The sequence below is a fragment of the Periophthalmus magnuspinnatus genome, chromosome 19, assembly GCF_009829125.3.
Source record: "Periophthalmus magnuspinnatus isolate fPerMag1 chromosome 19, fPerMag1.2.pri, whole genome shotgun sequence".
Taxonomy (NCBI): domain Eukaryota; kingdom Metazoa; phylum Chordata; class Actinopteri; order Gobiiformes; family Gobiidae; genus Periophthalmus; species Periophthalmus magnuspinnatus.
The window spans coordinates 5175690-5202470 of NC_047144.1; the positions used below are offsets into that span (position 1 = coordinate 5175690).

Here is a 26781-nt window from a genome sequence, read left to right on the forward strand (position 1 = left end):
AAACAGGGAAGCTGTTTTTTTTAGACCTTTAAATGCAATGCTACATGCAAGACCATTGTGAATGTAGTCCAATGTGTGGTCCATTCGCTTCATTAATGGGGCAGACGCTAGCTAGTCAGCCAAGAAACGTCCATTGTTCCCTTTACCTTTCTTTTTAATATGTAGCAGTAGCCCAGCAGTTGTTAGTGCTAGACCCTAGTGCTTTGCTGATAGTCAAAAGACAGTCTTAATAGAATATAGTGGGACAGCTAGGACAAAGATGGGCAATGTTCGACTGGATGCAGCCAATTTCAGTGTAAGAGGCCTGCCTAAAAACCCTATTCATAGGCCGTCTAATGCTGCTGCGTAATTAAATGTGATTACTGGAGCAGAGGGCTCCTCTCTGCCTCTCAGAGGGCCACACACAGCACTAGAGGCACTGTGCATGCGCTCATTAGGGAGGCGCTAACAGATGTACACAAGCAATGGCCATTGGCACACCTAGAATCTACGGCATCTCCCTATGACACAAGCACAATCAGCACCGTAATGTTTAAAAGTGTGACGTGTGGACATTTTCAGAAGTTAAGCAAACCTAAAGCTTTCAGGTGAATTTTTAACTACAACAATAAGCTGTGAGTTTATAACATGTCCGTGTCCTCTCAGAATGTGTCTGTGTCCGGCTACCTCTCAGTGTAGCTTCCTAAGCAGACGTAGTCCCTAGTGCTCATGGGAAATAGTGAGGAGACCAGGCCTCACAAAAGAGTCCTTTCAGCTGCCCGCATGCTTGACCTGTGCAGGGTCAGTGCTCTGCTTTGTGCCCCATGACCCCTGAGTGACCCAAGGCCATACCATAGGTCTGAGGTCAAATCCAGATGCCTGCCACTAATTTTGGTCCAACTGGGTTATCCTTTCAAATCTGCCCGAAAATTTGCCCCCTTCTCATCCACTCCTGGCTAATACCCACTATGACTTCCACACATGACTAGCCTCCTTACAAATGCATGGTATTCTGTTGTCTAATTGACTACTGTGGAGTAGTCCCTCTCTTTTCTCACATCACACACAAACACACATGGTTGACCCCCTGTAACTGCACTAATACTCCATTCCGTGGCCTTTAGTCCATCCTGAAGGATTAGGTGCAGAAAGGCACACATACAAGTGGAGCTACATGGTCGTATACACCCTCTCAGAGGCACAGCAGGCCTGCCCAGGCTCCACCTTGAAGGATTAGGTGCAGACAGACAGGACCCTCCAGCCAATCAACCGCTCTGTCACATTGATTTTGAGGGGTCACTTGCACACAATGGCCAGGGGTTTCCTGTCGTAACCCCTCTGATCACACGCATATGCACACGCATGCTCAGACACACATAATGACAATAAACTATTTATATTTCACATAAAAGCTGATTTGGGCTTGGCAGCGACAATAAAAAACAATGACTGCAAAAATAAAGTGAAATTGAGCTGAATGACCTTGAGCACAAGAGAAAAAATATTTAGAGAAAAGTGTTTAAATAATCCAGAATAAGAAATGCTTCGACTGTTTTCCTGATGGAAATATAAAGGATGCTGCTGCCGCGAACCTCTGAAAGCTCTATCGCATCCTTGTTTCTAAAGCCCTCCATCTCCAGGGGCAAAACACACCCAGCTGGACTAAAGCTCTCAGGTCAAACCCCCCTCCTCCAAAGCCAATGCTCCTTCTTCTCTTTCCTGGTCACACAACACAATAGACATCTATGGGAGAGGGCACCGTGCAGGCATTATAGCTGACGGAAATCATCTGAAACCTTCAAATGACATCCAGGTGCATGGGCTAATTTTTGCCTGTTTGTACGTCAGCTTGTTCAGAATGGTGGCCCTAACATCCCCTGTTTTCTGCTTCCTTTTCCTGAATCCCATGAGCATCTGCATAAACATTTGTAACGTTGGGGTGTATTTGAGGAGCCTATTGTGTTTCATGAAGGTGGTTGCTTTTGTTTTCATTTTATTTTATCAGGAAGTCCCATTGAGTCTGCATCTCATTTTCAAGGGAGTCCTAAGTATACAGTTAAATAAAAACTGTTTGGTAAATAAAACAGAAATATGACTGTCTGACCTGTTGCTATCGTGCACGTGTCCACTAGTGGGCACTGGCGTTTTTCAGCAGAGTCTTTACCTCCAGACTGTGTGTTGTCTCCAGAGCTCTCATCGACTGCACCGTTTACTTCCTGGATACGCTTTGAGAAAAACAGCCAGATTGGATTTGTCAACGAGTTGTTATTGAGTTTCATAAATCTGGGACATAAATAAAAGTGGAGAATAAATATTTTACCACTGAAGACGGCCTATTGTCAGAATATTACCGATGATAACCTAAAACCACGGCGTTGAGCGCGACAGCCGCTGAAGTGAGTCCAGAAACTAAACGTTAGCTTCGTAGCTACAGCTTACTTTATTTCTTTAAAACATATATTATGTTTTATATAAAATGGTATTAGCATATTACAACATACAAAACCAAACGTTAAGCATAACGGTAAAACTTTGCTGCGTCTGTGTTGTGTTGTCTCCTACAGCGCCACGTCATTGGTCACAGAAGAAAGAAGGAAGGAAGAAGGAATTGAGCCAAAACAAGCTTTAGGCCCCAATAGTCCTTCATTTTAGTTTCATATTCTTTTTTCCATTTCCTTGCACTTACCAGAAGGCAAGGAAACATATAAAGCTGGTGAAAATGACGGCGTCAAACTGGGGTCTCATCATGAACGTGGTGAACAGCATCGTGGGGGTGAGCGTGCTCACCATGCCCTTCTGCTTCAAACAGGTGCGTGCTGCTGCTGCGCAATGTCGCACGAGCCCCGTGAGCTTCACGCGCGCCAGCGGTGCAGCTTTGATACGTTTAAATGTGTCATTCAAAATCTTGCGTTGAACCAAATAGATAAATTAAAGATAAAGTTTTTTTCATGGGTAGGGTAGGGCTGTCTGCCCTATCATAAATGTATTTAATATAATATATACTTTTCATCATGACTGATGCAATGATTGATGCAATCAGACAGCTGCAAATGGCTGGTTGAACTCATCCAAGATAATTCCATAGTAACAAAGTTACTACAGTCAGTTTTAGATAAATTGAATTATTTGCAGTAAATCCTACTATTTTACTTGGTAAAGTAAATTTAATGGATTGATATGCAACTGACCAGGAAGAGTTAATATATCTCAACTGGATCTTCATGGCTAAATAAATGCTGAAAAGTTGTGTAACTGAATGGAAACACCATTCAAACATCGGTTACCATGTTACTAGTAATGGAGCTAATCATTGCACAGGGTACATTGCTTAGCTTGCACAATGAAAATAGCTAAATAATGGAGTAAATTAACACAAATGTTACAAGTATGTCCTAAAAACGTGTGTGTGCTCTTTGTTTTTTAGTGTGGAATAGTGCTGGGCACCCTTCTTTTGTTTTTTTGCTCATGGATGACCCACCAGTCCTGCATGTTCTTGGTTCACACAGCCAGCAACACAAAGAGAAGAACATATGCTGGATTAGGTAAGATTTTCATCAATGTATGATCGTTTAAACACATGAACAAAATGATACTTACTGTCACTTTTTCTTCTGAAGCATTCCATGCTTATGGGAAAGCAGGAAAGGCCTTAGTGGAAACAAGGTAAGTCTTCCTTATTCAGATGCTTACGAAGTCATATTTGTCACACTGTTTATCTTTTACAGTATGATCGGTTTGATGTTGGGGACCTGCATTGCCTTCTATGTCGTCATAGCCGATTTAGGCTCAAATTTCTTTGCACAGCTATTGGGTTTACAGGTTTGAAATAATATGTTATGTGTATAAAATGTTTTGATATAACATTTATTGCACATACCCTATGGTGATATTTTACGTTAACCATGTGAAGTGTCTGTTCTCTTTCAGGTGACTTTCAGCTTCCGTGTGGTGCTGCTCATTGCTGTATCGCTGTTCATTGTGCTGCCTCTGAGCCTGCAGAGGAACATGATGTCCTCTATCCAGTCCTTCTCTGCCATGGCCCTCATCTTCTATACCCTCTTCATGTTCACGGTGGGTCACACAGTCCCTAGCTGCAGTGTATAATTAAAACGCATGAGGCTATCCTGTCCAACAAGACACATTTATTTTGTTACAAATCTGTTATATGCAATATAATACAATACAATATACTTTATTGTGTCCTTGTGGAAATTTGTGTTAGACTCTTGCTGTAGTTCTTGTAGTTAAAAGAAAAAGATAGCGACATCACCACAAGTCTCACTCATGATATGCACAAAAATCTTGTGTTTTTTACTGAGAGCATTTTTAATCACGTCTTGATTGATGTGCTTCTTGAAGAATCTCAAACCAAGTTTGTTGCAAGAGTAGTATAAGTCAAAGTAATTTCGGACTTAATTTGACTTCAACACATTGCATTGGTATAGTCTCATCTTGCTCCTTTTTATGATAGATCAAATCCAAACTGAATCACACTGCCCAGAAAGCTGTTGAAGTGTCCCTCAGCAGGAATACTAGAGCACAAATATTTTTTAACTGTATAATGAGTATAATAATGATACATATATATTATATTTGCTATTACACTTGCTTAGATATACACTTGTAGCTATCGAAGTGATTCAGTTTGTTTTCTTTTTAAGGGCACATGGAATTGATGCATGTGTTCCACCTGGATCTGTTTGCTCTGTTGTTTTGCTGTTACTCTGTTTGTTGTAGCATGGCCTGTACCTGGAACAGTTGTATGGTGTGTCTGGCTTTAGCTCAGCTCCTCACCTAACTTTGACCCCCTAACAATGACGTTTTCTCCTTCCCTCCCCACTTTGCTCTGTTCTCCTTTTCTTCTCCTACCTGTCCACCTCTTCATTCCTCACTTACTACATCCCATCCTGTCTGTATTTGCCCCCCACCGCCCGTCATCTCCTCTGCTGCTGTGTAGATAGTGTTGTCGTCTCTGCGCTACGGCTTAGTGTCGGGCTCGTGGGTGGAGCAGGTTCACCTGTGGCGCTCCAGGGGCGTCATTCAGTGCCTGCCCATTATCGCCACAACCTTCTGCTGTCATCCGTAAGTAAAAACACCCAAAGAGAGACACCACAGCCAAAAAGGGGAATTGAACCTGGAGCGCAAAGACTTTCCTAAAATAACCCTAATGTCCTTGAAGGTTCCATTTTTTTCTGTTTAAACCTGGGCGTCTGCTTTGTATGTTGGTCTGTGTGTGGTGGCAGTTGTAGTACAGCTATTGGTGTTGAAGTTACATTGTTCGAGTACTTTAAGGAGCAAGATAGAGAAACAAAAGACTCACCAAACCTTGCTATTGTAAAAACTGAAGATCCCATTCCAAAAGGTTTGAATGCTGTGTGAAAGGTAAATAAAATCAAAAAGTGTATTGTAGTTGGGTGGATTTTAATAAAACAATTTAATAAAGCATTTTAAATTTGACAACAGCAGGACATGTTTCTTTCAATATGGATTTTTGTTTGATAACATTTTGTTTTGCACAGTATCCAAACTTTTTGAAACTAGGGTTGTAAACCAGGGGGTGTCATTTCAATCAGTTTTCAAGGATTTCCCATCCTTCAATATTTTTGTCTTATTTCCTTAATCATCTTTGATCACCGCATTGGGTCCTCTCTTCCATTCTCTTTCCCTCTCTTTGTGTGTTTTGATCCGGGCTGTAACACGGCCCCCTCCTTTCCTTCAGATGGTGCTGTCCTCATTCAAACATGAGTTGCTCAGCGGCTGGTGGCTGGGGCGGGTCAATGTGATGCGCTGGGAGGGTGTGTTTCGCTGTATCCCCATCTGTGGGATGGCCTTCGCCTGTCAGTCGTAAGTACTATTCCCCGCCCCTCTGGCCGCACAAGACCCTCCCATAAAACGAATGCAGAGTAGGCTCAACAAATGCATATTTATGCAGTTGACAGTAAGCTTAAATTTATGTAGTAGCTTGGCTTGTTCCCACTAACTCCCAAGTGATCAGTAAAGTCCTGCATGTTCAAATACAATTGTGCATGTTTAGGGTGGAGGTGGAATTTGGCCTGTGATTTCCCTAATAGCTTCACCAATCATCTCATTCATATATTGCCATAAAACAACAACTTTTAAGTTTGAGATTTTATTTTTGTTGTCAAAAACATAATTGTAGATATTGTCATACCATGTTATTACTGAACCAGCGTTTATTTTAGCTAGCATCCTATTTAATGCGTAAATTCCCTAAACAGTGGGTATGGACCCCAAACCGGGTTGTATTGGGGTTAATCATAGTTTCAGTGATAATTCAATTTGTTGTATCTTCTAAAATCACGTATTAAAGGAAATAAAATGCAGGTGTCACAAATGTGGTAAAGGTCTGGATTGTTTGGAATTTAAATTAAACCCACAATTGGAGCAACTGAAAACCATTTAAATTCTTTGTTTGTTTTGTTTTAAAAGTCTATTCAAGTTTTTTTTTTGTTTTTTTACTACACAAAGGCTCTTTACCAAGTCTATCTATCAAATATAGTTTTCTACACACTTACAGACATTTTTGGTCAGATGGTAAAAAAAAAAGAAAAAAAAAAGAGTTTCACGCCTATTTTACCATCCCATTAACTTTCCTCACAGTGACTCCAGAGAACCCACTGCCATATTTTCACCTCTCATAGCTTAATCAGACCTTCTCCCAACCACTTTTTGTCACTCGCGTCTCCATTTTCACCCATCTGCATGCTCCATCGCTGCCTCTTTTGTCATGTTCTTCTTGCCTTTAGTGCTTGCTCCTGGATGGTAAAGGGTAATGTGTCAAGGTCTAATGGGATCGGGGAGTATGGAAGTCTTATCTTTTGATTTGAATGCACAGCTAGGGGAAGGATATAGAAGGGGAGTGTTACAGTGAGGTCATAGGGGGCAGATGCTCAGAGAGCTCTGCTGGGGGGAGTGATGTAAGTGGCAGAACTTGAGCCGTAGCTATCGGAATTGAGGTAATGGTATCCACACAACATAACATTATGTTATGGAAGGCATGTCCATTATCAAGCAGGGAGCGCCCGTGTTCAAAGAGGAAGAAAGTTTCGGTGTGTTTATCCGCATGTGTTGGTTTCCACTAGCAGTGCTGAGTGATATTTGGCAGGGCGATTTCTTGGCCTGTGGTCAGACTGAGCGAGGCAAGCGCTCCGTTCTAGGCGACTGCGAGCTTAAGCCAAACCACTAATCAACACATTGGACCAGGGCCATCTTCCAGACACACACTGATGTATTCACAGGCTGATTAAACAGCTCTCAGCACATTGGATTTTTATTACATTCATGAAATGTGTTTACTTTCACTTAAAACATTACTTAGCATCACCATTATGACGGGATGGGACCTGGCCACGTTATGTTTTGGCTTTGCTCGTATTGCTGTTAGCTCATAATGGGGGTACATAAGAAAAACATGTGTTATAGAAATGTCCCTCTGTGATCCTATTGTCAGCATGCTTTCTACTCCAAGTTAATGATTTTGTCTGCTGCTTATTCATTGCCCTCACAGCAGCTTGACAAAACCGTATAGTAGCAAATAAAAACAATTTAGGTCTCTTTTTGTCACAGCCATTGAGTGACCATTAGATCTAATGGCAGCGTAGTTGCAAAAATCATTTTTATTTAACCTTGGCCATAAGATTTACTGGATTGCAAATTAAACAAGCAATGAAGAATGGCACCCCAAGACACTGCTTGCTCATAAAACCAGCATGTGTGAATGAAGACATGCAAAGAGATGAGGAAAGAAAGTTATGGTTTCTAGCTCTCCCCCTTTGCGTGTGGGAATTAGAGGCGAGAGTCAGCCAAGAAAGTTTATAATGCTCTAAAACCATCCAGGCACTCACTGTTGGATAGAAAGGCACTGAATTTATTGGGTAATGTGTTGACGGTCACCTCCACGCATTTCACTGGGACAGAGGGAGGAGTTGAATGGTAGAGAGGCTGTTGTCCATACTCTGTCACCCACACACAGGCTTCACGCCCACTGCTTTGCTTACTCCAATAAAAGAATACTGGGTAAAATAAATGTAGTAGTAGTAGTACTGTATGTCAATCAGAGCTGCAACAACATTCATTCAGATTAATTGATTTTGAACTATTTTAGACGATTAATTAAAAGATTAAGTAATAGCAAAATGATTGTTTGTTGGAGCCCTAATGTCATTGTTATTATTGACGCTGTTGCATTCATGTGCCTATGTTCTACTTATTTAAAAAGAGTACAGATTTAAGCCCAAATGATTGATGTATTCTCAAATATTGGTTACATTTCAAAGAAGAGCAGAAGGACAAAGCCATTATATTAACATTATATTGGCTTTCCCACTAGTATTTGGTGATAGTTCATAATAATGGTAATTAACTCGTCCTTAGATAAAGTTTAAATTGTAAAACTATTAGGATGTGCAAAATATTTTACATTTATGGTTGCAAATGGCATGCATGACTTAAGAATCAGTCATATGGGAGACAATACAAAGTCTAAGTTGATAAGCAACTAATGACTGCCTTCTGTTGCGAAAACTTTAATAGACTAAAAAACACAGTGAAATCGCTATTCGGAGTTGGAAGCTGACAAGGACATAAGGAGAGTGATGCATCATTTGATTATTGAGTGGCACAAATGGGCCCCATATGGCTCATTAAAAAAATCTACAAAACCGTGATTACAGCTAAATTTGAAGTTAGCCTGTGTAAGCTGTCATACTGTATATTGGTGGCTGCTGTTTGAAAACCTCTGTGGGATAAAGACCGGACATTATTGGCAGCACACACATAGCACATCAATGCACAGCAGTAGTGGTCCATGTGAGATCCTCTTCAGGGATGTGTGGACAATTTGTCTCTTAACAGGCAAGTGCTGCCAACCTACGACAGTCTGGACGAGCCCTCGGTCAAGCGCATGAGTACCATCTTCACCTCGTCCCTCAAAGTAGTCACCATCTTCTACATCACTGTGAGTGTAAAGACACAGTCCATTCATCTGTTATTAGAACATTCCTGTAAGTCTATGTGTTTCTCTCTTATTTTAGGTGGGCTTCTTTGGTTATGTTAGTTTCACAGACTCCATCGCAGGAAATGTTCTGATGAATTTCCCGTCCAACCTGGTGACCGAGATGATCCGAGTGGGCTTTATGATGTCTGTGGCCGTTGGCTTTCCCATGATGATTTTGCCATGTCGCCAAGCCATCAACACCATGGTCTTTGAGCAGCAGGTCAGTTCATACGCAATTGTATAAAAAAATGTTCAATGTTGTCCTTCCTGTGTGTTACAGAATCCCACTGCTGAATAATAACATTATTGCATTGCATTATCAACTTTAATAATAGTTTTAATCATTATAAAATGTGCACCAACTCTCCAATGTCATAGGAAAAGCAAGGATATGAAACTTTGCATTGTATTTGTCTTAGTTATTGGGAGACAGTGGTGGAATAAGTACTGAATAGATTCATGTGGAAAAAGTATTGTATTGAGTAGTGTAGCTATAAAAAAAAATTCAGTACAACAGTAAATTTCTCACAGATTTTTCTACTTATAAATGTAGTGAATAAAAGTAAAAACTGTCGACTTTACATTGTACTTATCCCATACTTTTACTTTTGTACTTTCCATTACTTTCTGCCACCTCAGATCTAATACATTTTAGAAGCTGAACCCTTTTGTGTGCTGTTTCTCCTGCAGCAGAAAGATGGGACGTTTGCTGCAGGGGGATACATGCCTCCGCTGCGCTTTAAAATGATCACCCTGTGCATAGTGTTCGGGACCATGCTGGGAGGCATCCTCATCCCTAATGGTATGTCTGAGTCTGAGTGTGTGTGCTGGCTTTAGTGGGGGTCCCTGTGTGAGTGTGCTGGCTATAGTGGGGGTCACTCTGTTTGTGTGTATGAGTGAGAGAGTGAGTTTGTGCTGGCTGTAGCGGGGGTCCCTGTGTGTGTGTGTGTGTGTGTGCGTGTGTGTGTGTGTGTGTGTGTTGGCCGTGGCGGAGGTCTCTGACTGGAGGCCTTTAAGGTGCCTGTTCCTTTATGGGGGCGGAGCAGCACTGCAGCTTTACGATGTGTGTGAATGTGACTTTACGAGTCAGTGACTGTCACACTCTAACACAGTCCTTAAATCAGGGCCCTAACTTTTATTTCCTTTTCGATGGGCAGACGGGAAGATAGGGCTATTATTCTGCAGGCTCTCTCTCTCACTCGCACACAAATCTATGCACATACCAATATCGGCACTATGTCAGCTTCTTAGATTCTTCCTGTCCCTCTTACAAACTACCTCTATACATTGTAGATGTAAAGGTTAACATGATTTTATGTTTCATTCATTGTATTATACAGCAGTCACAAGTTAAACCTTTTATTGGCTGGCCACACACATATATGTTCATGGGGTTTGGCTGTCTCTTAGTGTTTCTAATCAGACTAATAGATGGAGGAAAGGGAGGTAAGGACCCCAGAGAGAATGGACACTAAATCTGAGGCAGACAATATGGTGTCCGTCCTCTGAATAAGCGATGGGTTTCCGGGACAAGCGCCCGCCTGGCTGGTCCACAGAGGCAGGGGTGGAGCCAGGGTGCACTGCTGCCAGCTGGGAGCAGGGTGCCGTGGACTGGAGCCCAGAGCTGGGTATGAATGGCACAGGCAGGTATGAATGGACCAAGCGATAAGGTGCACAGACGGCTAAATACACTGTAAGCCTGGCTGTATGTGCAGTATGCTTTGCCTCGCTTATGTAAATGTATGAATAATGCCACAATTAAACATCAATGCAGCACATTCAGAACACTCGTAACTATAATTTTTGTCTATTATCATACAGACTTAAGTGCTGCTGGTATGCATGATTGCATGGTAACAAAATAATGCATAAAGCTGTAACATCATTTGCTTTCTCTTATCTTTTTGTCTTCAGTGGAAACCATTCTGGGCTTGACTGGAGCCACAATGGGCAGCCTCATCTGTTTCATTTGCCCAGCTCTCATTTACAGAAAAATCCAAAAGAATGGCATTGTAGCTCAGGTAAAATCTACCACAATCGCTGTTTTGAAGTGCTACGTAATGTTCTGTTATGCTGTGTTTTAACTGTACCTCTTTATTACATATTTGTCCATACAGCTGGTACTTGTGGTGGGCCTGTGCATTCTGCTCTTGAGCACTTTTACCACACTGTCCATCTCCTCCAGCAGCCCTGGCACCAAAGTCCAGGTTCACCCTCCTCCTGCACCAGGCCGGAACAACCCACCACTCCCAGACCTCCCTGTGCGGCATGGTAAAGATCACAGCATTAACAACTGCAGTCACTTATCCACTTCTACATTAGGCTTCTACATTAGAATGGTGTGCAAATGAGCCCGGATTTTGCGCAACATAAACGGGACATTGTTCTGACAGAGGTTTGATCGAACGGAAATGAGTTTTTGCTCATAATTTCCTATCCTATTGTCACTAGTAGTACAGCACAGTGAAGTATTCCCCTGTGCTTGTAATCCTCATACACGCCTAAACAAAGGTCTCAAAGTTTTCAGACAGGGACCTCCAAAATAACCCTCCAACCAGCCTGGGACAACCACCCACTGCAAAAGGACACTTAAAATAATTTAAACTGGGACAACATTGAAAATCAGGTTTAATTTTATTTATTTTAGAAGTTGAATCATCTTGTGACCCACAGCTTAGTGTCTCTCGGCCCCCCACTTTGGGAACCACTGGCCTAGAACATGTTGGCATATATATTTTTCTGGGATTTTGATCAAGAATCCAGAAAAAGTATAGCGATTTTACTTTCGGTAGTTATTATTTGACACACTCTATCAGACTGGCACAGCTTATAACTTGTAGCAAAATTGTAGACGCCAGAACCAAGATTCTTCGAAAGTTCATACGATAAGTCAACCCGTTTAGACTTTTTACTACAAAAATGTCACAGATTGCTGCAAACCCTGATTCTAAAACATTGCAAACCACAAAGTAAGGCCAAGGCTCTAGACCGACTAAAACAAAAGCTGAGAGTATCTGAGAAAAAGGCCATGCTTTCATCTCTGGGAGAAGAAAAGGTGGAGAAAGACAGAGCGACCGATAGACAGACAGGCAGCTTGAAGAGATAACCTCGTGATAATATCTGAGAGCAGCAGTGAGCGGCTGACGTTGATAGAGCGAGAGTGATGCCCTTCAAACTCCGGCAATTTCTCAGCCCCCCCCCCCCCTCTTCCTCTTGCTCCTACCCCCCTTCATTTCTCCTGACACCCCCTCCCCCAAAAATACATTGTCTGCACCTCCATCTTCTCCCATATCTCTGGTGGCAGCTATAAAATGCCTGCAAGCTCCTGGCTGTATAAAACAAAGAGAAGGAAACAGGTTCAATAGGAGTCCATAGACACAAATAGAAAGAGGACTTCTAATAAGACAAGTGTGGCAGTAACTTTTCAAACATGGCAACATTGTATTTTGTTGATTTTCAACCTTCTGACTGATTGTGCATGTCGGGTGCATTTGCTCATATGTTATTTAAAAGTCATATGAATATGCTTACTCTTGCACCATATTACACTAAACTAGAGCCCTGCCATTTTAATTTTAATGGTGTTTGCTGCCATCTAGTGGGTCTCACTACGAACAGCTCTACTCTTAATCACAGTGAAGACTTCTTTGGTTGTCTTTTTGGGTTGATAATAGACCCAACTGAAGTATAATATATAGTAATGTAACAAATATGCAAACACCAATTTAGGTTTTCTTAGTAGTTATGTTGCAATATTTCAGCATGAGAAGGCAAAAGAACTAATGCCTTTACAAAACATTTCAGCAAACAGCTGTAGTGTTAAATTATGGATATATTTTTGATGAATCTATTATTAATGACATTGAACGTGTTGATATATGAAATGGATGTTCTCTGTCAGTAGATAATGTTCCAAATAAGAAGCCAGAGGAGATAGAGAAACCTGAGATGCCTGTTGCTGTGGAGAGGGACCAGGCTGAGCCTCCACAGATTAAAGGACCGATGGACCTGCCCGAGAGTAAAAAGGATGAAGAGGTGCAGCTAGACCGCCCAGAAGCTGGTGAGTGAAAAAGTAGGAAAGACAGGAAAATTTGACTACGGTTTTTGAGTAGACAATGGTGCAAAGATTGAATAAACTGTGTGTACATATACATGACGAGTAAAAATCCCATAACTAGAATAAGAGAAATTTGGTCATCTAACCACGTGGTGAGATGTCTCATTTAATTAGTGGATTTTTAGAGTAACTTGTATTTGGAAGACCAAAGTACAATGAATTTTAAAATAACTAAATAATAAATAATCATTTTTTAACATTTTATCTTCCATAGTTGTCTTTGCCACATTAACTTGCCCTTTTTGCACAATTTTCAATATCAAAATGTGCACAGGTGTGAACAATAAGAAAGAAATCAGGTTGCACACATCAGATGTAACTTACCTGACATTAATGATTATGGCCATGTTTCACAAAGGAGGTTCAACTCAGGGTTTTCTGTTTCATGAAGCAAGTTTAGAGCAGAGCAAAAAGACTGAGGGATCTGTTTATCAGAAAACACAAGATTCATCAATTTATCCCAGAAAAGTGGATCCACTGTGGCAAAGGTAAACCAGAGGAGGGACATCATTGAGGGACAGGAAGTTATGTGTCTGTGGAACATGCTTTGGACAGATCAGTGAGGTTTAATATAAAAGAAATGTGGAGGAGCACATTGTTTAATCAATTTGTACTATTTTAGTATGAAGCTATAAATAATGTTACTCTAAAGGCCCAAATAATTGTGTTGCGGCCTACTTGGATAAAAATATGTTATTTATTATATAAAACTGTTATTAAAAAGTTTAAAATTACAATTTTAATATTTGATTGATGAAATGTGTTAATTACCATTTTTAACAAATCTAAGATGTTTAGAGCTGCTCTGTCCTGCTCTGGACCAGGTTAGGTTCACAGAGTTTTCGGTTTCACAGAGAGAGTGAACTTAAACCCTGTCACCGTGATAACCCACTCTGAGTTTACAACTTCTGAGTTTGGACTAAACCTGCTTCTTAAAACAGGGCCTTTATCTTTGGTGTGTATGTAAACATAGCCAGTGTTGTGCACATTTATGTGATGTGCATGTCACAATAAATATATAAAGCTTCTAATAATTATTACATTCATTGTTGCTGTTTCAACCATGTGACAATGACATTTGTGGACATTTGTGTAAAGAGTATGGGTTGAAGGTCTGAATCTCTAAAATTTGAATTGATTTGCAGTGATGTTTTATCTATTGTAGTTGTTGATTCAATTCTTTGTCCATAGTGGGTGCTGTTGTAGTACCAGAGGCAGAAGCCCATCGCCATGAGCCTCCCATTCCCCATGATGCGGTCCAAGTGGATGTCAGGAAGAACCAAGAGGAACTTCAAGAAGAGAAGGAGCAGCAACCTGGAGGTGAATCTCAAAAACAACTAAAGCCACCAGAGGAAATCCAGGACAAAAAGGAGGAGAAAGAGAATGAGGAAAAACCTGCTGAAGTGGTGATAAAGGAGGATTTAGGTGGAGGAGAGCAACATATAAATGAGATTCTGGAAAAGCATGACGGAGATACAAAGCAAGATGTTTCTCAGTTCGAGGAAGATATGAGGCAAGATACAGTAAAAGAGGCTGTTGCAGAGAAAACAAATGTAGCAAACCCAGCACCAGTGGCACAAGTGGATAAAGCAGAACCTGCAGTGAAAAGTAAGCATTCATTGCCTTGTGAAGAGATTGAAAGAAGATATTTTTTAAAATATAAAATCCGATGGTTTGTGATTTCTTTCACAAGGCTTTGGAGGAGAACCCCCTGTCGTTGCTGTTGCCCAGGGAGCTGACAGTAAAGATACAGCTGATGAGAAAATGGATGGTAAGTGAGATTATACAACATAGTGAAAGAAAAAAGGCAGTGACAAAAAAAATTAGGCCTTTATTGGCTATAAGCGGTAACTATGGATATCTAGACTGATTTCTTGCTTTGACATAATGCTTTGCGGTCTTTTGTTCTCTGTTGACTACTGCTTTTGCTCTCGTTTTCACTTTTCACTCTTTCTCTGCTGGACTTCCATCACAGTGATAAAAAAGCTGGTTGCAGGTATGAATTCTTTCCTGCCTCTATTTCTCTTGTTCTTTCAGGGTGCATTCACACTTGCACAATCACCACATTAAAATTGGGACTAAACCTGGAACTAAACCAGGACTAGAACAGGACCAAATCAAATCTACGTTAGGACTCAAACTGGGCCCAAACCAGGACCAAATGGGAATGCACCCTTACTTTAATTATGTAGTTTAAATTACTTTAATTGACTCGCATACTAATAAGAAGCAACATAAATCAACCATTAAACCTTTTTCAAGATGATTATTTCTGATGACTGAACACGTGTTAACAGTGAGAAGAGTCGATAGAATAGGACATATAACAATTTCTTCTGTGCAGAGGGCCAGCTGGACCATGCTGTGCTGTTGCAGGTGATTAAAGAGCAGCAGGTACAGCAGAAGAGGCTTTTGGACCAGCAGGAAAAACTGTTAGCTGTCATAGAAGAACAGCACAAGGAAATTCACCAGAAACAACCTGCAGGTGAGTATATGTTTTTTAACAGATTGAAATATTTTGGATCTTTTCATAATCCTCATAAATCTCCTCATTCATGAACATAAAGGTCCATTATGTAACTTTTCTGACGGAGGGTATGCCACCTGCTTGTTTAAAATGTTATAGATTTGCCTGGAATGTTTAACAGCATGAAAACTTTTAAATGCATTTTTATATTTATAGATGTTTTTATTGTTCAAAAATACCTTGGAAAACATTCTTCCTGTGAATGCGCATGGCTTTCCACAGATCTGACCTGTGGCATGGCCTTTTGGTGCCACCTTCTTGTCTCCATGTCATACTGTGAAACATTCCAGGCAAAGCATGAAGACAAGCAGTTGGCAGACCCTCGATTAGAAATATTATATACTAGTGCAAATTTTGCAAATAAGAAAATGCTTATAGTGTCAAATTATATCTGATGCGAGGTGTAATTTTTCTTCTTTTAGTTCCTGAAAGTGATGCTGAAAAAAGTATCCAGGATCACGCAGCAGTTGACGGAGGAGCAGTGAAAGCCAAAGAGCCCGAGCCAGACTTGAAGCAGCCTGCAGAGGCAGTAATGGAAGCAGCAGGTCAGGCTCCTCAGGCTGGAGTAGGAGATCCTCAGGTAGTTGTTCAAAACCAGGCCCTACCTGTAGGGAACAGTGTGGAGGGTGGGGCAAAAGCAGCTGTCCCTGTAGCATACAAAGAGGACATTAAATCTCAAGAGGGTGGGCTTGGGGCACGAGGGGTACCACTTGGAAAGAAGAAAAGTGTGGACGCTCTGCCTGTTGTCCAAAATGAGGAGCCAGCCCAAGTTAAAGACCATGAAAAAGAACTAATGGAAAAAGAGATTCAGGAGAGATTGCTTCTGAGAGATCAGCAGCAAGAGAAAGAGCTAAAGGAGGAGCAGGAGAGAATACAGAAGGAAGTGGAGGCCAGAGTTGAACAAGAACGGCTGGAAAGAGAAAAGAAGGAACAAATAGCCAAAGAACTAGAGATAGCGAAAGCTGTGCAGGTCAGATTAGCGAAAGAGCGTAAGGAGGCAGAGCAGAGGGCTGAGCAGGAGAGGATCGAAAAAGAAGTTGCAGCAAGAGTTGAGAAAGAACGACTAGAGAGGGAACGCAAAGAGAAACTAGCCAGAGAACTGGAGCTGGAAAGAGAGAGGGAAAAACAGAAGAAAGCATCTGAAGAGGCACACAAACAAGAAGTCCAAAAAGTGGAGAAAGAACCTGAGAAGGCGAGGAACGGGCTGAATGAAGCACAAGAGGGGGAGGGAGCCAGAGAAGCCCAAAATGGTGCACTAGGGAACAACATGGCTGATGGAGAGGCTTTGAAGAAGGGAGGACGGGACCTCAAAGAGAACCACGCCGGCCCCCAGGACTCGCACGAGAAAGCCAGGGACCAGGGAGAGACTGATCTGAGGCGGAGGCGCAGAGCATTGGGGGGCAAAGAAAAGCAAGGGCCCATAGAGGATGCAGGCATGTCCATGGGGGGCCACGGTCTGGAGCCCCTGCTGGAGCTTGGGGGTTCAGATCTTCACGTGGCCTTGGAGCAGCACTTACTGGCCGGAGCAGTGGTCCACTCACGGCAGATTAAGCAAACCCCAGAAGTAGAAGACACCAAATAACAGACAAATAATAAATACAACGTGATACTGTGGAGTGGACCAAATGCGCCTTACTGTCAGCTTTTAGAGAAAAACAAAGTTCAGAATGGTCCAAATTCAATGGTCTGTAACTGTGAGTCTTTATTAGCAACTGAAGAGTGTAAATAGTAACTTATTTTTTTTCATGTCAGGGGGACCATGGGGTATGTTACTGTTGAAATGTGTGTAAGGTCTATTGACCATTACCAGTGTTGTTGGACCGGTATAGACTATAACTGAGTCACTTTTACTTCTCGCTTGTGCAATCAGATTTTGTTTTCCTGCATGCATTTTCTTCTGTTTATCAGGTCAGTTTAAAAGTTTTAACATGTTATGTAAATATGTACGTATGTTGGCTTCTGTTATAATGTTGAGAATGTTGAGGCTCTTGTTCTATCATTCATAATCGGCTTATTTGCATCAGGCTCCAGTGAGCATTTACAATGGTTCAAGGCTGGTGCTATGAGGTGTAGTATACTGTAAATGTCCAGTAGTAGTTCATTCCTTTTGTCAGTGCCTTATAATTGTGACATGACGCACAAGTGTTTTTATTGACCAAATGTTACAATAATAGACCATCTACCACTGTAAAAATATTTATGTGGTGAGAAAAAAGTGGACAACTATATACATGTTTAATTACAAAATGCTTTGTCGTTTGCTTTATACAAGAAGCTATTTTCCTACTATTTTTGTATTGTGGTCAGCCTCCTTGCTGATATAATAAAATATATCTGACAAACTATTTATTCTCATTTTACATTTACATACATAATGAAACGTTATTGCAAAGAGGAACAGCTTGACACCACCAACATCAACATTTAGGAAACACAGATGATACCATATGGGTTTTCCATTTATTTGCATCTTTTCTTGGCCTGCAATGAAATGGAAGTCATAGGCTCAACGATTATAACATTAGCCATTTGATAAACGACTTGAAGTGTTACTCACTGCATTAGTGAAACAAGTCTTCAGTGCTTCAAACTCCTTAGCACACAGATCCTTCTTTATTTCTTGTTTACTTGTGGTAGTGGCTGCCACACACTTCCCATAAGCTGCAGCCTACAGAAGAGTGCAACATATTAAAGCCATCTGTGGTACAATAGGCCTATGAGCAAATAGGTCTAATAGTCTCACCTCAAATGAACACTCTGCAAAAAGTTCTGGGAAACGCTGTAATTTCTCTCGGGTACGACTCCATACATTTGATCCAGACATAGTGCAGTTCTTTAGTGGTTTAGCCTGGTTTTCTCCTAAGCATGAGTCGCAAAACCTTTCCAGATCCGTAAGCAAAGAAATTGTAACATGGAAAATCAGGGTCGCACAACGCAAATAATACAACTAATATTAAGTTTTTCTAGGATATTACAATACGCTATGGACAGCGCCATGTTGTTGACCCCATCAGCAAGGAAACGTCCCTGACATACCTACAAATGTGATTCGCTCATTTCTCAGCCCATCAATGCTCTGGCCCATTCTCTTAAATGTTATTGGTTGCTTTTAGCTTTGACCCTGGTACAAACGCGAATTCTATTTGCCCTCAGTGAGTAACAGAGTCTGTGATTGGCTGGCTGTCACATCTAGCCCCGCCCTCTCTTTACAGCTCCAGGAAGAAGATGGGTACACTGCTAAATCATGGCAACATTTATGGAACGACTAGCATTTCTTCAAAAAGTAAGTTTAATTGGCGATCTTCTTTGAGGTCTTCTGTAACTCGAACACAGCATGTCCGAAAAGACAGTGTCAAGGCTAATATTCCGAATACTTTTCCGATTATCTTAAATTACCCTAACTAACATATGAACAGCAATCCATAACAGGGTATGTTTTTCATCATTTTAAGGTACCGACTCTAATGAAAGCCACAGCAGATGATGAGAATCCTTGCCCCGGCTACCTTTTTCAAGAAATCAGCAGTATCCATTCTTGGTGTTGTCACTGTTTTGCCTAAATAGCTTTGACATCAGTGCCTATGTATGCACTATATCAGCTTACTCTAACTTCCTTAACACTGCAGAAATATCTCATGAATCTTTAGGAAACAGTCAGTGTTTGTTGGAGTATCTTCTGGAGAGGCTGCAGGTGAAATCCTGCCATGTTAAACTCAAGGCAAGACCTAATTACATTACTTGTTAGTATGATATTGTCTGTATTGTGTAACTAACTGCTCTCTTACCTCTTTTCAAGGTGCTCAAGATTTTTGTACATCTCTGTGATCATGGTTCAAACCATTTTCTCACAGAATTGAGAAGAAACTCGACTTTCATTCAGCAAGCATCAGGTTTGTCTCATAACTTTATTCTTTTCATTCTTTGTGTGCTTATTTTGACTCCCAGTTTTTTGCCATGAAGTTTACAGTGGTCCTCCTGACCCCATCCATGGCACTGCATTATATCAGCGAGTGCGAAATACAGCACAGGTATAATGCTCAAAAATGTACTATGTGGAAGAAACAGTATATTGTTTATGCTCACCGCCATTTTAATCTGCAGGAGGTGGCAAGGCTTCTCTTCACTGATACAATTGCAATAAAAAACAGCATCTCTGCAAATCCAACAGCTCATCAACCAATGGGTGTGTTAACTGTAATAGTAGATGGAGTGTTGTATTTATAGTTTTTGGCATTTTAAAAACTGCCAGAATAAAGTGCTTTTTGTTTTAAAGGCATGGGTTCTGCTGCCCACAAGTCAGGAATGCAGGGGTTTGGGTACAGTCCAATCAAACAGGGGTCTGGTGAGTGATCATATGTTCATCTTCACAGAAAAGTGAAATTCATGCATGTATAGATTTCATGTGTGTGTCACTGCTTGTCAGCAGGCAATGATTCATTACTAGATAAAATCCAGAAAGCTGCTGAAGTTGTGGCCAGTGCTGTGCTTCCTCCTACTGAGCAGCAAGGCATCCGTCTCTATGACAACCATTACCGGGCGGTTGTGGCTCCGGCAGCACCCATAGAAGTGGCTGTACCCGCATGCTCATACAACCTACCTGCACGCAAATCTAAAGGTCAGTCAACCATCATAAATATGTAAAGACCTAAATGAAGACTTTGCAGACCTTGCTCACACTTCACGGCTCTGTACACAGTGACCCAGCGATACCCTGGACAAATAGGAGGAGGCTGGGAAGAGACAGACAGTGCCAACAGTTCATCTCGTAATTCCTCTCAAGAAGTTTCAGGCCATTGCAAAGCATCTACAGGAAGAGGGTCAGCTGGCACAGGCAGCCAGTCCGGGGCCAGCAGAGAGAGCAATGGAGATCTATCCGAAAGGTTAGCAGAAACAAAATCTGGAGGACGTGAGACAAAGTGCTGTCTATGCCTGACCTTCTCATGCTTTCAGGGTGGAAGCCCTGCAGTTAGGGGACTGTGCCCAAGAGGTGGCACTTATCAACACAATTACTGAGGGCTCCAAAGTTTTTCTATCACGAGAGGAAAGCCAGCACTTCATAAAAGAGTTAGTAAGAGTCAATTTTTTTTAAGCTTTCACTTTTTTGTTGATTGTTTTTGAGAGTTTTGTTTTTGATATTTCAGGTCTTCTACTTTAAACTGTGAAGTTGTAGTCGACCTTCTCGCCAAGAAACTCCAAGATCCCTCAGACACAGTTAAAATGGTAATTTTAAAATTAAATATATATATTTTCAACTTAAATTAAATTCTGTTTGTTTCTTATCTTGTAGCGGACAATGTGTGCTTTAGCGTGCTTCATGACCTCTGACCTCCTTTCGCTGGAACAAATATTTGCGGCTACACAGAGCAGGCTTTATCTGCTGAGTGAGGGGGCTTCAGGTCCTGTGGCCAACAAAGCCACCAAGGTAAAGCAACATGTGGAGCATTTGTTCTTCTTCCTATTCTTCATCTTTTAGACTCTCATATTCCTCAAAGCAGAAACATATAAAATGGATTTTACAATAACAAATATGTGTTTTTATACTTTTGTACAGCTCTTGCGGCAGTTTGAAGCTCTGACTCGTGGACTTCAGCCTTTGCATAAGCAACCAAATTCAAGAAGTAACCATCATACATCGACTGATTTCACATCTGCATGTACTGACCCTTTAGACCTAAAGCATCCTGCCCAGGTACCACAGGTTTTGCCAGAGTATGTCCCCCACCCCCTCCATGAAGGACCAGATGAGTGTGGTGAGACAGCTGAGGCTGAAGTTAGAGCTAGAGACGAAATTGTTCAAACCAATAGAAGCCCTTTGCTCTGGGAGCTCCACAGGTCAGACTCCAATAGACTGTCATTGTTTAGTGGAATGGAGCTGGTGACCACGACCAGGCCTATGAGTGAGAACGTGTCATTTCAGACGGAGGAGAAAGCCATTGGGGACATCTTAAATGTGTCTCAAGAGGAAAATACAGATGGAGACAACCTACGAGACACACACTTGGCTAGTGTAACAGCTGAGGACACACATTTTCATTGTACTTCCGTTTCTTCTGATAACACTCAAGTGGTGTCTGCCTTTTCATTTCTCAACTCCTGACAATGGCTCATATAAAAAAAGAAAAGACCAAGGCTGTTTGCGAGTTCAGCATTTCAGACACGACATGAGAAACATGATTCTCCTTCCTTTTAGCTTTGTGGTGCTAATATTCAAAGCTTTGTTTTATAGAAGTATATGTTGTTCATTGAAATTAGCTTCTAAAACTCAGGACATTAAGATGGCTTGCTTCTGGAATACCCAGAATCACTGAGGATGTCTCTGTTTGATTTGCACATTAATGTTTAATATTATATTTTTGAGTATGTTATTTGTAAATTAGTTGTAATTGACCATTATTTATACCAACTCTGTTTTGTACGGAACCTTTGAAAATTTCAAAACAAGAACTTAACCCCAATAGTGTGACTGTTAAGTGCATGGCTATACTATGAATAATTCATTCATAAAATTAACAGGATATTTGATGTTCTATTCAATTACAAGAAAAAAATAAATCTCCTCAAAATTATTTTTCATATTAAAACTAAAACATAACAAAAATACTGCACTCAATCACATTTTAGTCCCAAGCACATGTATTAAAATAAATGAATAGTCACTGAAATTGTATTTTTTGAGCACAAGCAGCAGCAGGTTGTTCAGGCTAATCCAAGAATGGACTCTGGTTCTTCAGTCATTTAAAGTTACATGAGGTGCATGTTCAGAACTGTTTAAGCAAGGCTTTCTCAGTCTAATTCCACCAGCCAGCAAAACTGGTAAAACAGCAAACTAAAGAGTAAAAAAAATACAGGAGATTCTGGTGAAAGTGCTTAGCTTTATTTAGATACTCAAGCACTTAATGGTCACATTTATGTTGTGATTAGCACCAATGAAGATGTCCACGCATTGACACACGCATGTAAAGAGAAGGACTCCTCTCAATAAAGTGCACTGGGTGCATGCACACACACTTACACACAACATACCCATCAATACTGCACATATACCACAGTGGCAGGGTCACAGTATTGTTGATGTGCTTATGGTCTCAACAAATGGTACATGTCACACTTTTTCTCCTGACTTGTTCACATGACATTTCCATGAGGGACCTCCGAGCCAGAACACTTGGCTCTGACGTGAGAGAGACAGGCCATCAGTAGATAGGTCAGATGTAACGTCATGTGGAGCCTGGACGTCCCCTGGTCTGCAGACTGCTGAAGTGTGCCTCCCGCAACACTCTGTTGATGAAGTCGTAGGAGACACTGCTGCTGTCGCCATGGAAACCATGCTGCAAAGTGCTGGCAGAGTCTTCAGGCTTTGGGCTGGGAGAGCACTGTGAGATGCAGTGGCTCTGGGTGTATGAGCATGGGCTTGTTCTAATCAGTAATGTTCCTTCAGGATTGCAGAGCCCATTACTGCTATCATTGCTGGAAGACTAAAAACAGAAAAATATATCAATATATCAATAAAAAGATAAATGCTACTGCTAACACGTAGTGTTACAAAGCATTTACTACAGATGAGACTGATCAGTATGAACTATGACACTGGAGTCCTTACCTCTGAATCCAAATCAGAGACTAGGAGGCAGGGACCACTGTTAGGCCGTTTGGTTTGAGGACTCAGCTGTTGGTCCTCCTCACTGTCACTGCTGCGGTGTCGCTTCCTGTCAGAAAACAAAAATGTGTTCTGTGACACATCTACTACACACATCTACTGGGGCCGTGAGGCTGGACGAGATGGAGAAAATAACACGTGAAGACCAAAAATAGTAATCACAACATAGGAGGTTAAAAAGAAACGTGGCAGTGGCACATACACACCCGTAGACAGTAGTAGATTACATTATGCACAGAAATGACGTTATTGGCGACATATAGAAGGTAACCTTACCTACTATCTGTCAGCATGACTGTCTTCTGAGTGGTGAGGCGAAAAGAGCAAAAAGCTTATATAGCTCCCGACCTGACTTAAGTACAGTTTTACCAAGCCAGCTTCATGTTATTACTGGCATTCACTGTCCCCTTCACCCAGCTCAGAAAGCAGAGAGCAGAGAGAAGCTTGTGGTGAGCAGAGTATGGAGTGTCAAGTCCAGCAGCACTACCTCCTCTGCATAGCACTGGCTCTCTGACAGCACGTCTACTAGCAAGCTATCCTATCGTATTATGGCAAATAATAGCAAATTTTCAAATTCTCCAAATATGACACCAAAAATAACGAGTACTGGGTACTGATGTATCGGATATTTCTCGAGCTTACAGCTTACTCAACAGAAGCTAACTTCAGTCCCAATGCTACAAGAAAGTTCTTCCGCTTTCGTATCCCGTTGTACACTCTCCTTTGACTGATCTGTTACTCCTTCGAGAGTGTAGTCATAGTAAATTTTCCAAAAACATGACAAACAATAAATATGAACGTATTTAAGAGGGAATTACACGATAATCAATCCTTCAAAAGTGCAAGCTTTGCTTATCGCAAGCTTTAAGCCCCGCCCATGCCCCCGCCCATCTGTTTACGTGACGTCACAGAGGGAAAAAAGACTTCCGGTATCATGGTTCGTGTGGTGTAATGCTTTTAATGCTGCTACAGTAAGGTAAATATCAACGCCTCTGATTATTACACATCATATATTCACTGTTCTCTAGTGTCAGAATGCTTAGGTCACTAGGAGACTATGGGCTCAAATCTTTCTTTGTAATGTATTTATGCCTATATTTAACTTTGAGGGGATGTGTTTATTTTCCCCTGGGTTATTATTAGCCCCAAATATTCATTGCTGATCTGATCTTAATGTAATTTTAGTTGTCTAATTTCTAAAACAAATTCTCTTCATCTTTGCAGATGAAAGTTATCCAGCACTCCAAAGAAGCACTGCAGAGAGCTTTAATATCCAACAGCACAGAACTAACTAAACTTTATAACAAGTACACAGAACAAGAAAGACGTTTTCTGGAGGAGGGCTATAACGCAGGGCAACCAGGTTCCCTTTTCCAGAATATCACTGTGCATTCAGAGTCAGACTGGATCCCTGCTCACCCCGAACAGCCACAAGACTTTGAAAGCTTTTACAGAGACCTGACCCGCAAAACCCCCAGTGCAAATCACAATACTATTTACATTCAAACTATTGGTGAGCAAACACTTCACTGTATATTACACAAAATAATAGACATGTGTCCAGATTTATGCCTGTAATATGAGCCTTTTATATTGCTCTTAGGATCTTTCGGTGAAGCTAGGCCCCAAACAGATCAGTATGTGGAGTGGCTGAGAGAATACTGCCAAGTGTTTTTTCATGGGGTCACTGTGAAGTTGTTACCAACAGTTACTGTGGCTGAAACAAGATGTTCATTTAGGATAAACAACAGTTCTCACAATCTCCAGATTCTTACCGGTAAGTAACAGTTTTGTGTGTTTATGCTTTTGAAGAAGCCATGTCTGTGTCACTTATTGAAATGTGTTTTTAATAATGGTGTTCTTCAGTTTTCTTTTTTTTTTCTTTTTCTTTTTTTTTTTAGGTGATCTTCTCACATTTCTCAGAAGTCGAAAACCTAAAGATGCTTTCTGCATTATTGGGATCACAATGATTGATTTATATCCCAAAGATTCATGGAATTTTGTATTTGGACAGGCATCCCTCAGTAGTGGTGAGTGTTTGAATATCATGTGCATCTTTATGAACTTATGAATTAAATAATGTGGAAAGATTAATATATTGAATTACACTGATTTTAGTGTCATAAAAGTGAAATATTACTGGCATTAAATTCTGAGGCTGGTAGTTTATGAAAAGCAAATTTAACAACTTACAATTATAAAACTACAGTTTATATATACCTATATACCATAACATTTTGATTTTAATCCTTTGACCAATCATGTTAATAGCCTAAATTTGTTAATAACTCACAGTTAGTGCCCTATAGATTATACAATAAATTGTTTGTGTGAGTTATTGAAAACAATTGTACTTATTGCACATTTTTAGGTCGATTGGAGGCTATCACCACTAGAGGGCAGTTAGGCCAAAGTGCTGTACAATATACTTAACACTGTGTGTATATTGTACAGGAATGGGCGTTTTCAGTTTTGCTAGGTATGATGACAACTTCTACAGAAGTTATGCAGGGAGGCTAAAGAAACAGCAGAAGTTAAAGAAGGACGACTATTCTGTGTTTGATGGGTATTACATCCCTACCATCAGCAGCACTTTGCTCCTGCGATCAAGCAAGGTGACACCAAGTTCACGCTTCCTAATGCAAAAGTCTGTTTTTCTTTAAAATTTCCATTTTATCTTCTAGACAATGACCCACGAGATTGGTCATATGTTTGGAATAAGACATTGCCAGTGGTTGAGCTGTGTCATGCAGGGATCGAATCACCTAGAAGAGTCTGACCGCAGGCCTCTGGATTTTTGTCCCATTTGTCTCCGAAAGTTACAGGTCGCCATTGGTTTCAAGATTGCTGACAGATACAAGGTAAATTTAATTAAATGCGTGGCACAATTCCATAACATACTGGATATCTTTCTTGAAAACCATCTCTGTAGGGAGTACTATACTAAACCATAGCTTGTTTTGAAGTTAAGCAATGCTCCTAACCCTTGAACAACTTGCCTCAAGAATGTTATGTGACCTCACATGTCTGGAGTTCGCACCTGGGGTGTTCTCAATAAATGATTTATATTTAACCTGAGGAACAAGACAAAACATATTCACTAATTAGTTGCTTTTGAGCTTATACATTTAAATTTTACCAGTTTAGGGACAATCTTTTCTTTACATTCCAGTTATATATTATAGTATAGTCATTATAGTAACAGTACATACTATTACGATTTGACATTTATTTTGTTTTTTTCCAGGCACAATTTAATGCTTTCAATCTCCACTCAACAGGCATTAGTGCACTGGATGGAGGAAGATCAGAGTAAGACATCCAAAACAGAGGGTGCTGCCTGTCATTCTGGGCCTGAACTCCCCAAACTCACCCAAGACTTTTACTCCAGCAAACTGTGGCTCCAGAAATGCTTGACGGTGTTACAAAGTGACTTATAGTGTTTAATACTTTCTCCTCCTCTTCTTACAGAATTCAAAGTCATT

The 26781-nt window shown here is 40.9% G+C and overlaps 5 protein-coding genes across 12 annotated transcripts; 3 read left to right on the forward strand and 2 right to left on the reverse strand.

Moving 5' to 3' along the window:
• The first annotated feature begins 2166 nt into the window (after nucleotides 1-2166).
• Nucleotides 2167-17982, forward strand: slc38a10 (solute carrier family 38 member 10). Of its 6 annotated transcripts, none has more exons than XM_055229511.1 (18): nucleotides 2192-2375; nucleotides 2544-2788; nucleotides 3404-3521; nucleotides 3597-3642; nucleotides 3705-3798; nucleotides 3907-4050; nucleotides 4937-5061; nucleotides 8854-8956; nucleotides 9033-9215; nucleotides 9686-9797; nucleotides 10910-11016; nucleotides 11113-11266; nucleotides 12900-13055; nucleotides 14304-14720; nucleotides 14806-14883; nucleotides 15088-15108; nucleotides 15457-15597; nucleotides 16062-17982. In XM_055229511.1, the coding sequence occupies exons 2-18, from the start codon at nucleotides 2699-2701 to the stop codon at nucleotides 17219-17221; spliced, it is 3249 nt and encodes a 1082-aa protein (XP_055085486.1). In that variant the 5' UTR covers nucleotides 2192-2375; nucleotides 2544-2698; the 3' UTR covers nucleotides 17222-17982. The 6 variants fall into 6 exon arrangements, with proteins under 6 accessions (XP_055085488.1, XP_055085487.1, XP_055085490.1 ...); XM_055229510.1 differs by lacking the exon at nucleotides 4937-5061 and adding an exon at nucleotides 5699-5823 and having other exon boundaries at nucleotides 12897-13055; XM_055229513.1 differs by lacking the exons at nucleotides 4937-5061; nucleotides 15088-15108 and adding an exon at nucleotides 5699-5823 and having other exon boundaries at nucleotides 2167-2375; nucleotides 12897-13055.
• ndufaf8 (NADH:ubiquinone oxidoreductase complex assembly factor 8) lies at nucleotides 17973-18660 on the reverse strand. Its single transcript, XM_033984974.2, has 3 exons — nucleotides 18383-18660; nucleotides 18197-18307; nucleotides 17973-18120 (listed from the first exon to the last, which is right to left on the reverse strand). The coding sequence occupies exons 1-3, from the start codon at nucleotides 18461-18463 to the stop codon at nucleotides 18100-18102; spliced, it is 213 nt and encodes a 70-aa protein (XP_033840865.1). The 5' UTR covers nucleotides 18464-18660; the 3' UTR covers nucleotides 17973-18099.
• A 151-nt stretch (nucleotides 18661-18811) lies between these two features.
• tepsin (TEPSIN adaptor related protein complex 4 accessory protein) lies at nucleotides 18812-22296 on the forward strand. 2 transcript variants are annotated; one of them, XM_033984970.2, is made up of 13 exons: nucleotides 18812-18922; nucleotides 19092-19164; nucleotides 19266-19357; nucleotides 19436-19529; nucleotides 19600-19667; nucleotides 19741-19822; nucleotides 19913-19981; nucleotides 20066-20254; nucleotides 20336-20519; nucleotides 20590-20703; nucleotides 20781-20859; nucleotides 20927-21061; nucleotides 21191-22296. In XM_033984970.2, exons 1-13 carry the CDS (start codon nucleotides 18884-18886, stop codon nucleotides 21734-21736), a joined length of 1764 nt encoding a protein of 587 aa, XP_033840861.1. In that variant the 5' UTR covers nucleotides 18812-18883; the 3' UTR covers nucleotides 21737-22296. The 2 variants fall into 2 exon arrangements, with proteins under 2 accessions (XP_033840861.1, XP_055085491.1); XM_055229516.1 differs by having other exon boundaries at nucleotides 20063-20254; nucleotides 21191-22198.
• A 201-nt stretch (nucleotides 22297-22497) lies between these two features.
• Nucleotides 22498-24230, reverse strand: si:dkey-21c1.1 (uncharacterized protein LOC100150256 homolog). Its single transcript, XM_033984973.2, has 3 exons — nucleotides 23573-24230; nucleotides 23240-23345; nucleotides 22498-23114 (listed from the first exon to the last, which is right to left on the reverse strand). Exons 1-3 carry the CDS (start codon nucleotides 23587-23589, stop codon nucleotides 22857-22859), a joined length of 381 nt encoding a protein of 126 aa, XP_033840864.1. The 5' UTR covers nucleotides 23590-24230; the 3' UTR covers nucleotides 22498-22856.
• On the forward strand, nucleotides 24230-26736 carry LOC117387460 (archaemetzincin-2). 2 transcript variants are annotated; one of them, XM_033984972.2, is made up of 7 exons: nucleotides 24230-24272; nucleotides 24521-24809; nucleotides 24900-25073; nucleotides 25198-25326; nucleotides 25751-25911; nucleotides 25981-26157; nucleotides 26578-26736. In XM_033984972.2, exons 2-7 carry the CDS (start codon nucleotides 24521-24523, stop codon nucleotides 26734-26736), a joined length of 1089 nt encoding a protein of 362 aa, XP_033840863.1. In that variant the 5' UTR covers nucleotides 24230-24272. The 2 variants fall into 2 exon arrangements, with proteins under 2 accessions (XP_033840863.1, XP_055085493.1); XM_055229518.1 differs by having other exon boundaries at nucleotides 26544-26612.
• The last annotated feature ends 45 nt before the right edge of the window (nucleotides 26737-26781 follow it).

Coding starts and splice junctions, on each gene's coding strand:
- slc38a10 (XM_055229510.1), top strand. CDS start 2,699: ATGACGGCGTCAAACTGGGGTCTCATCATGAACGTGGTGAACAGCATC. Junction 2,789..3,403: donor TGCCCTTCTGCTTCAAACAG/GTGCGTGCTGCT, acceptor TTTGTTTTTTAG/TGTGGAATAGTGCTGGGCAC. Junction 3,643..3,704: donor AAGGCCTTAGTGGAAACAAG/GTAAGTCTTCCT, acceptor TATCTTTTACAG/TATGATCGGTTTGATGTTGG.
- ndufaf8 (XM_033984974.2), bottom strand. CDS start 18,463: ATGTCTGGATCAAATGTATGGAGTCGTACCCGAGAGAAATTACAGCGT. Junction 18,308..18,382: donor TTGCAGAGTGTTCATTTGAG/GTGAGACTATTA, acceptor ACTCTTCTGTAG/GCTGCAGCTTATGGGAAGTG. Junction 18,121..18,196: donor AGACTTGTTTCACTAATGCA/GTGAGTAACACT, acceptor ATTTCATTGCAG/GCCAAGAAAAGATGCAAATA.
- tepsin (XM_055229516.1), top strand. CDS start 18,884: ATGGCAACATTTATGGAACGACTAGCATTTCTTCAAAAA. Junction 19,530..19,599: donor TTTCATTCAGCAAGCATCAG/GTTTGTCTCATA, acceptor TTTGCCATGAAG/TTTACAGTGGTCCTCCTGAC. Junction 20,520..20,589: donor AATGGAGATCTATCCGAAAG/GTTAGCAGAAAC, acceptor TCATGCTTTCAG/GGTGGAAGCCCTGCAGTTAG.
- si:dkey-21c1.1 (XM_033984973.2), bottom strand. Junction 23,115..23,239: donor TCTCTGATTTGGATTCAGAG/GTAAGGACTCCA, acceptor TTCTGTTTTTAG/TCTTCCAGCAATGATAGCAG.
- LOC117387460 (XM_033984972.2), top strand. CDS start 24,521: ATGAAAGTTATCCAGCACTCCAAAGAAGCACTGCAGAGAGCTTTAATA. Junction 24,810..24,899: donor TATTTACATTCAAACTATTG/GTGAGCAAACAC, acceptor TATTGCTCTTAG/GATCTTTCGGTGAAGCTAGG. Junction 25,327..25,750: donor ACAGGCATCCCTCAGTAGTG/GTGAGTGTTTGA, acceptor TATATTGTACAG/GAATGGGCGTTTTCAGTTTT.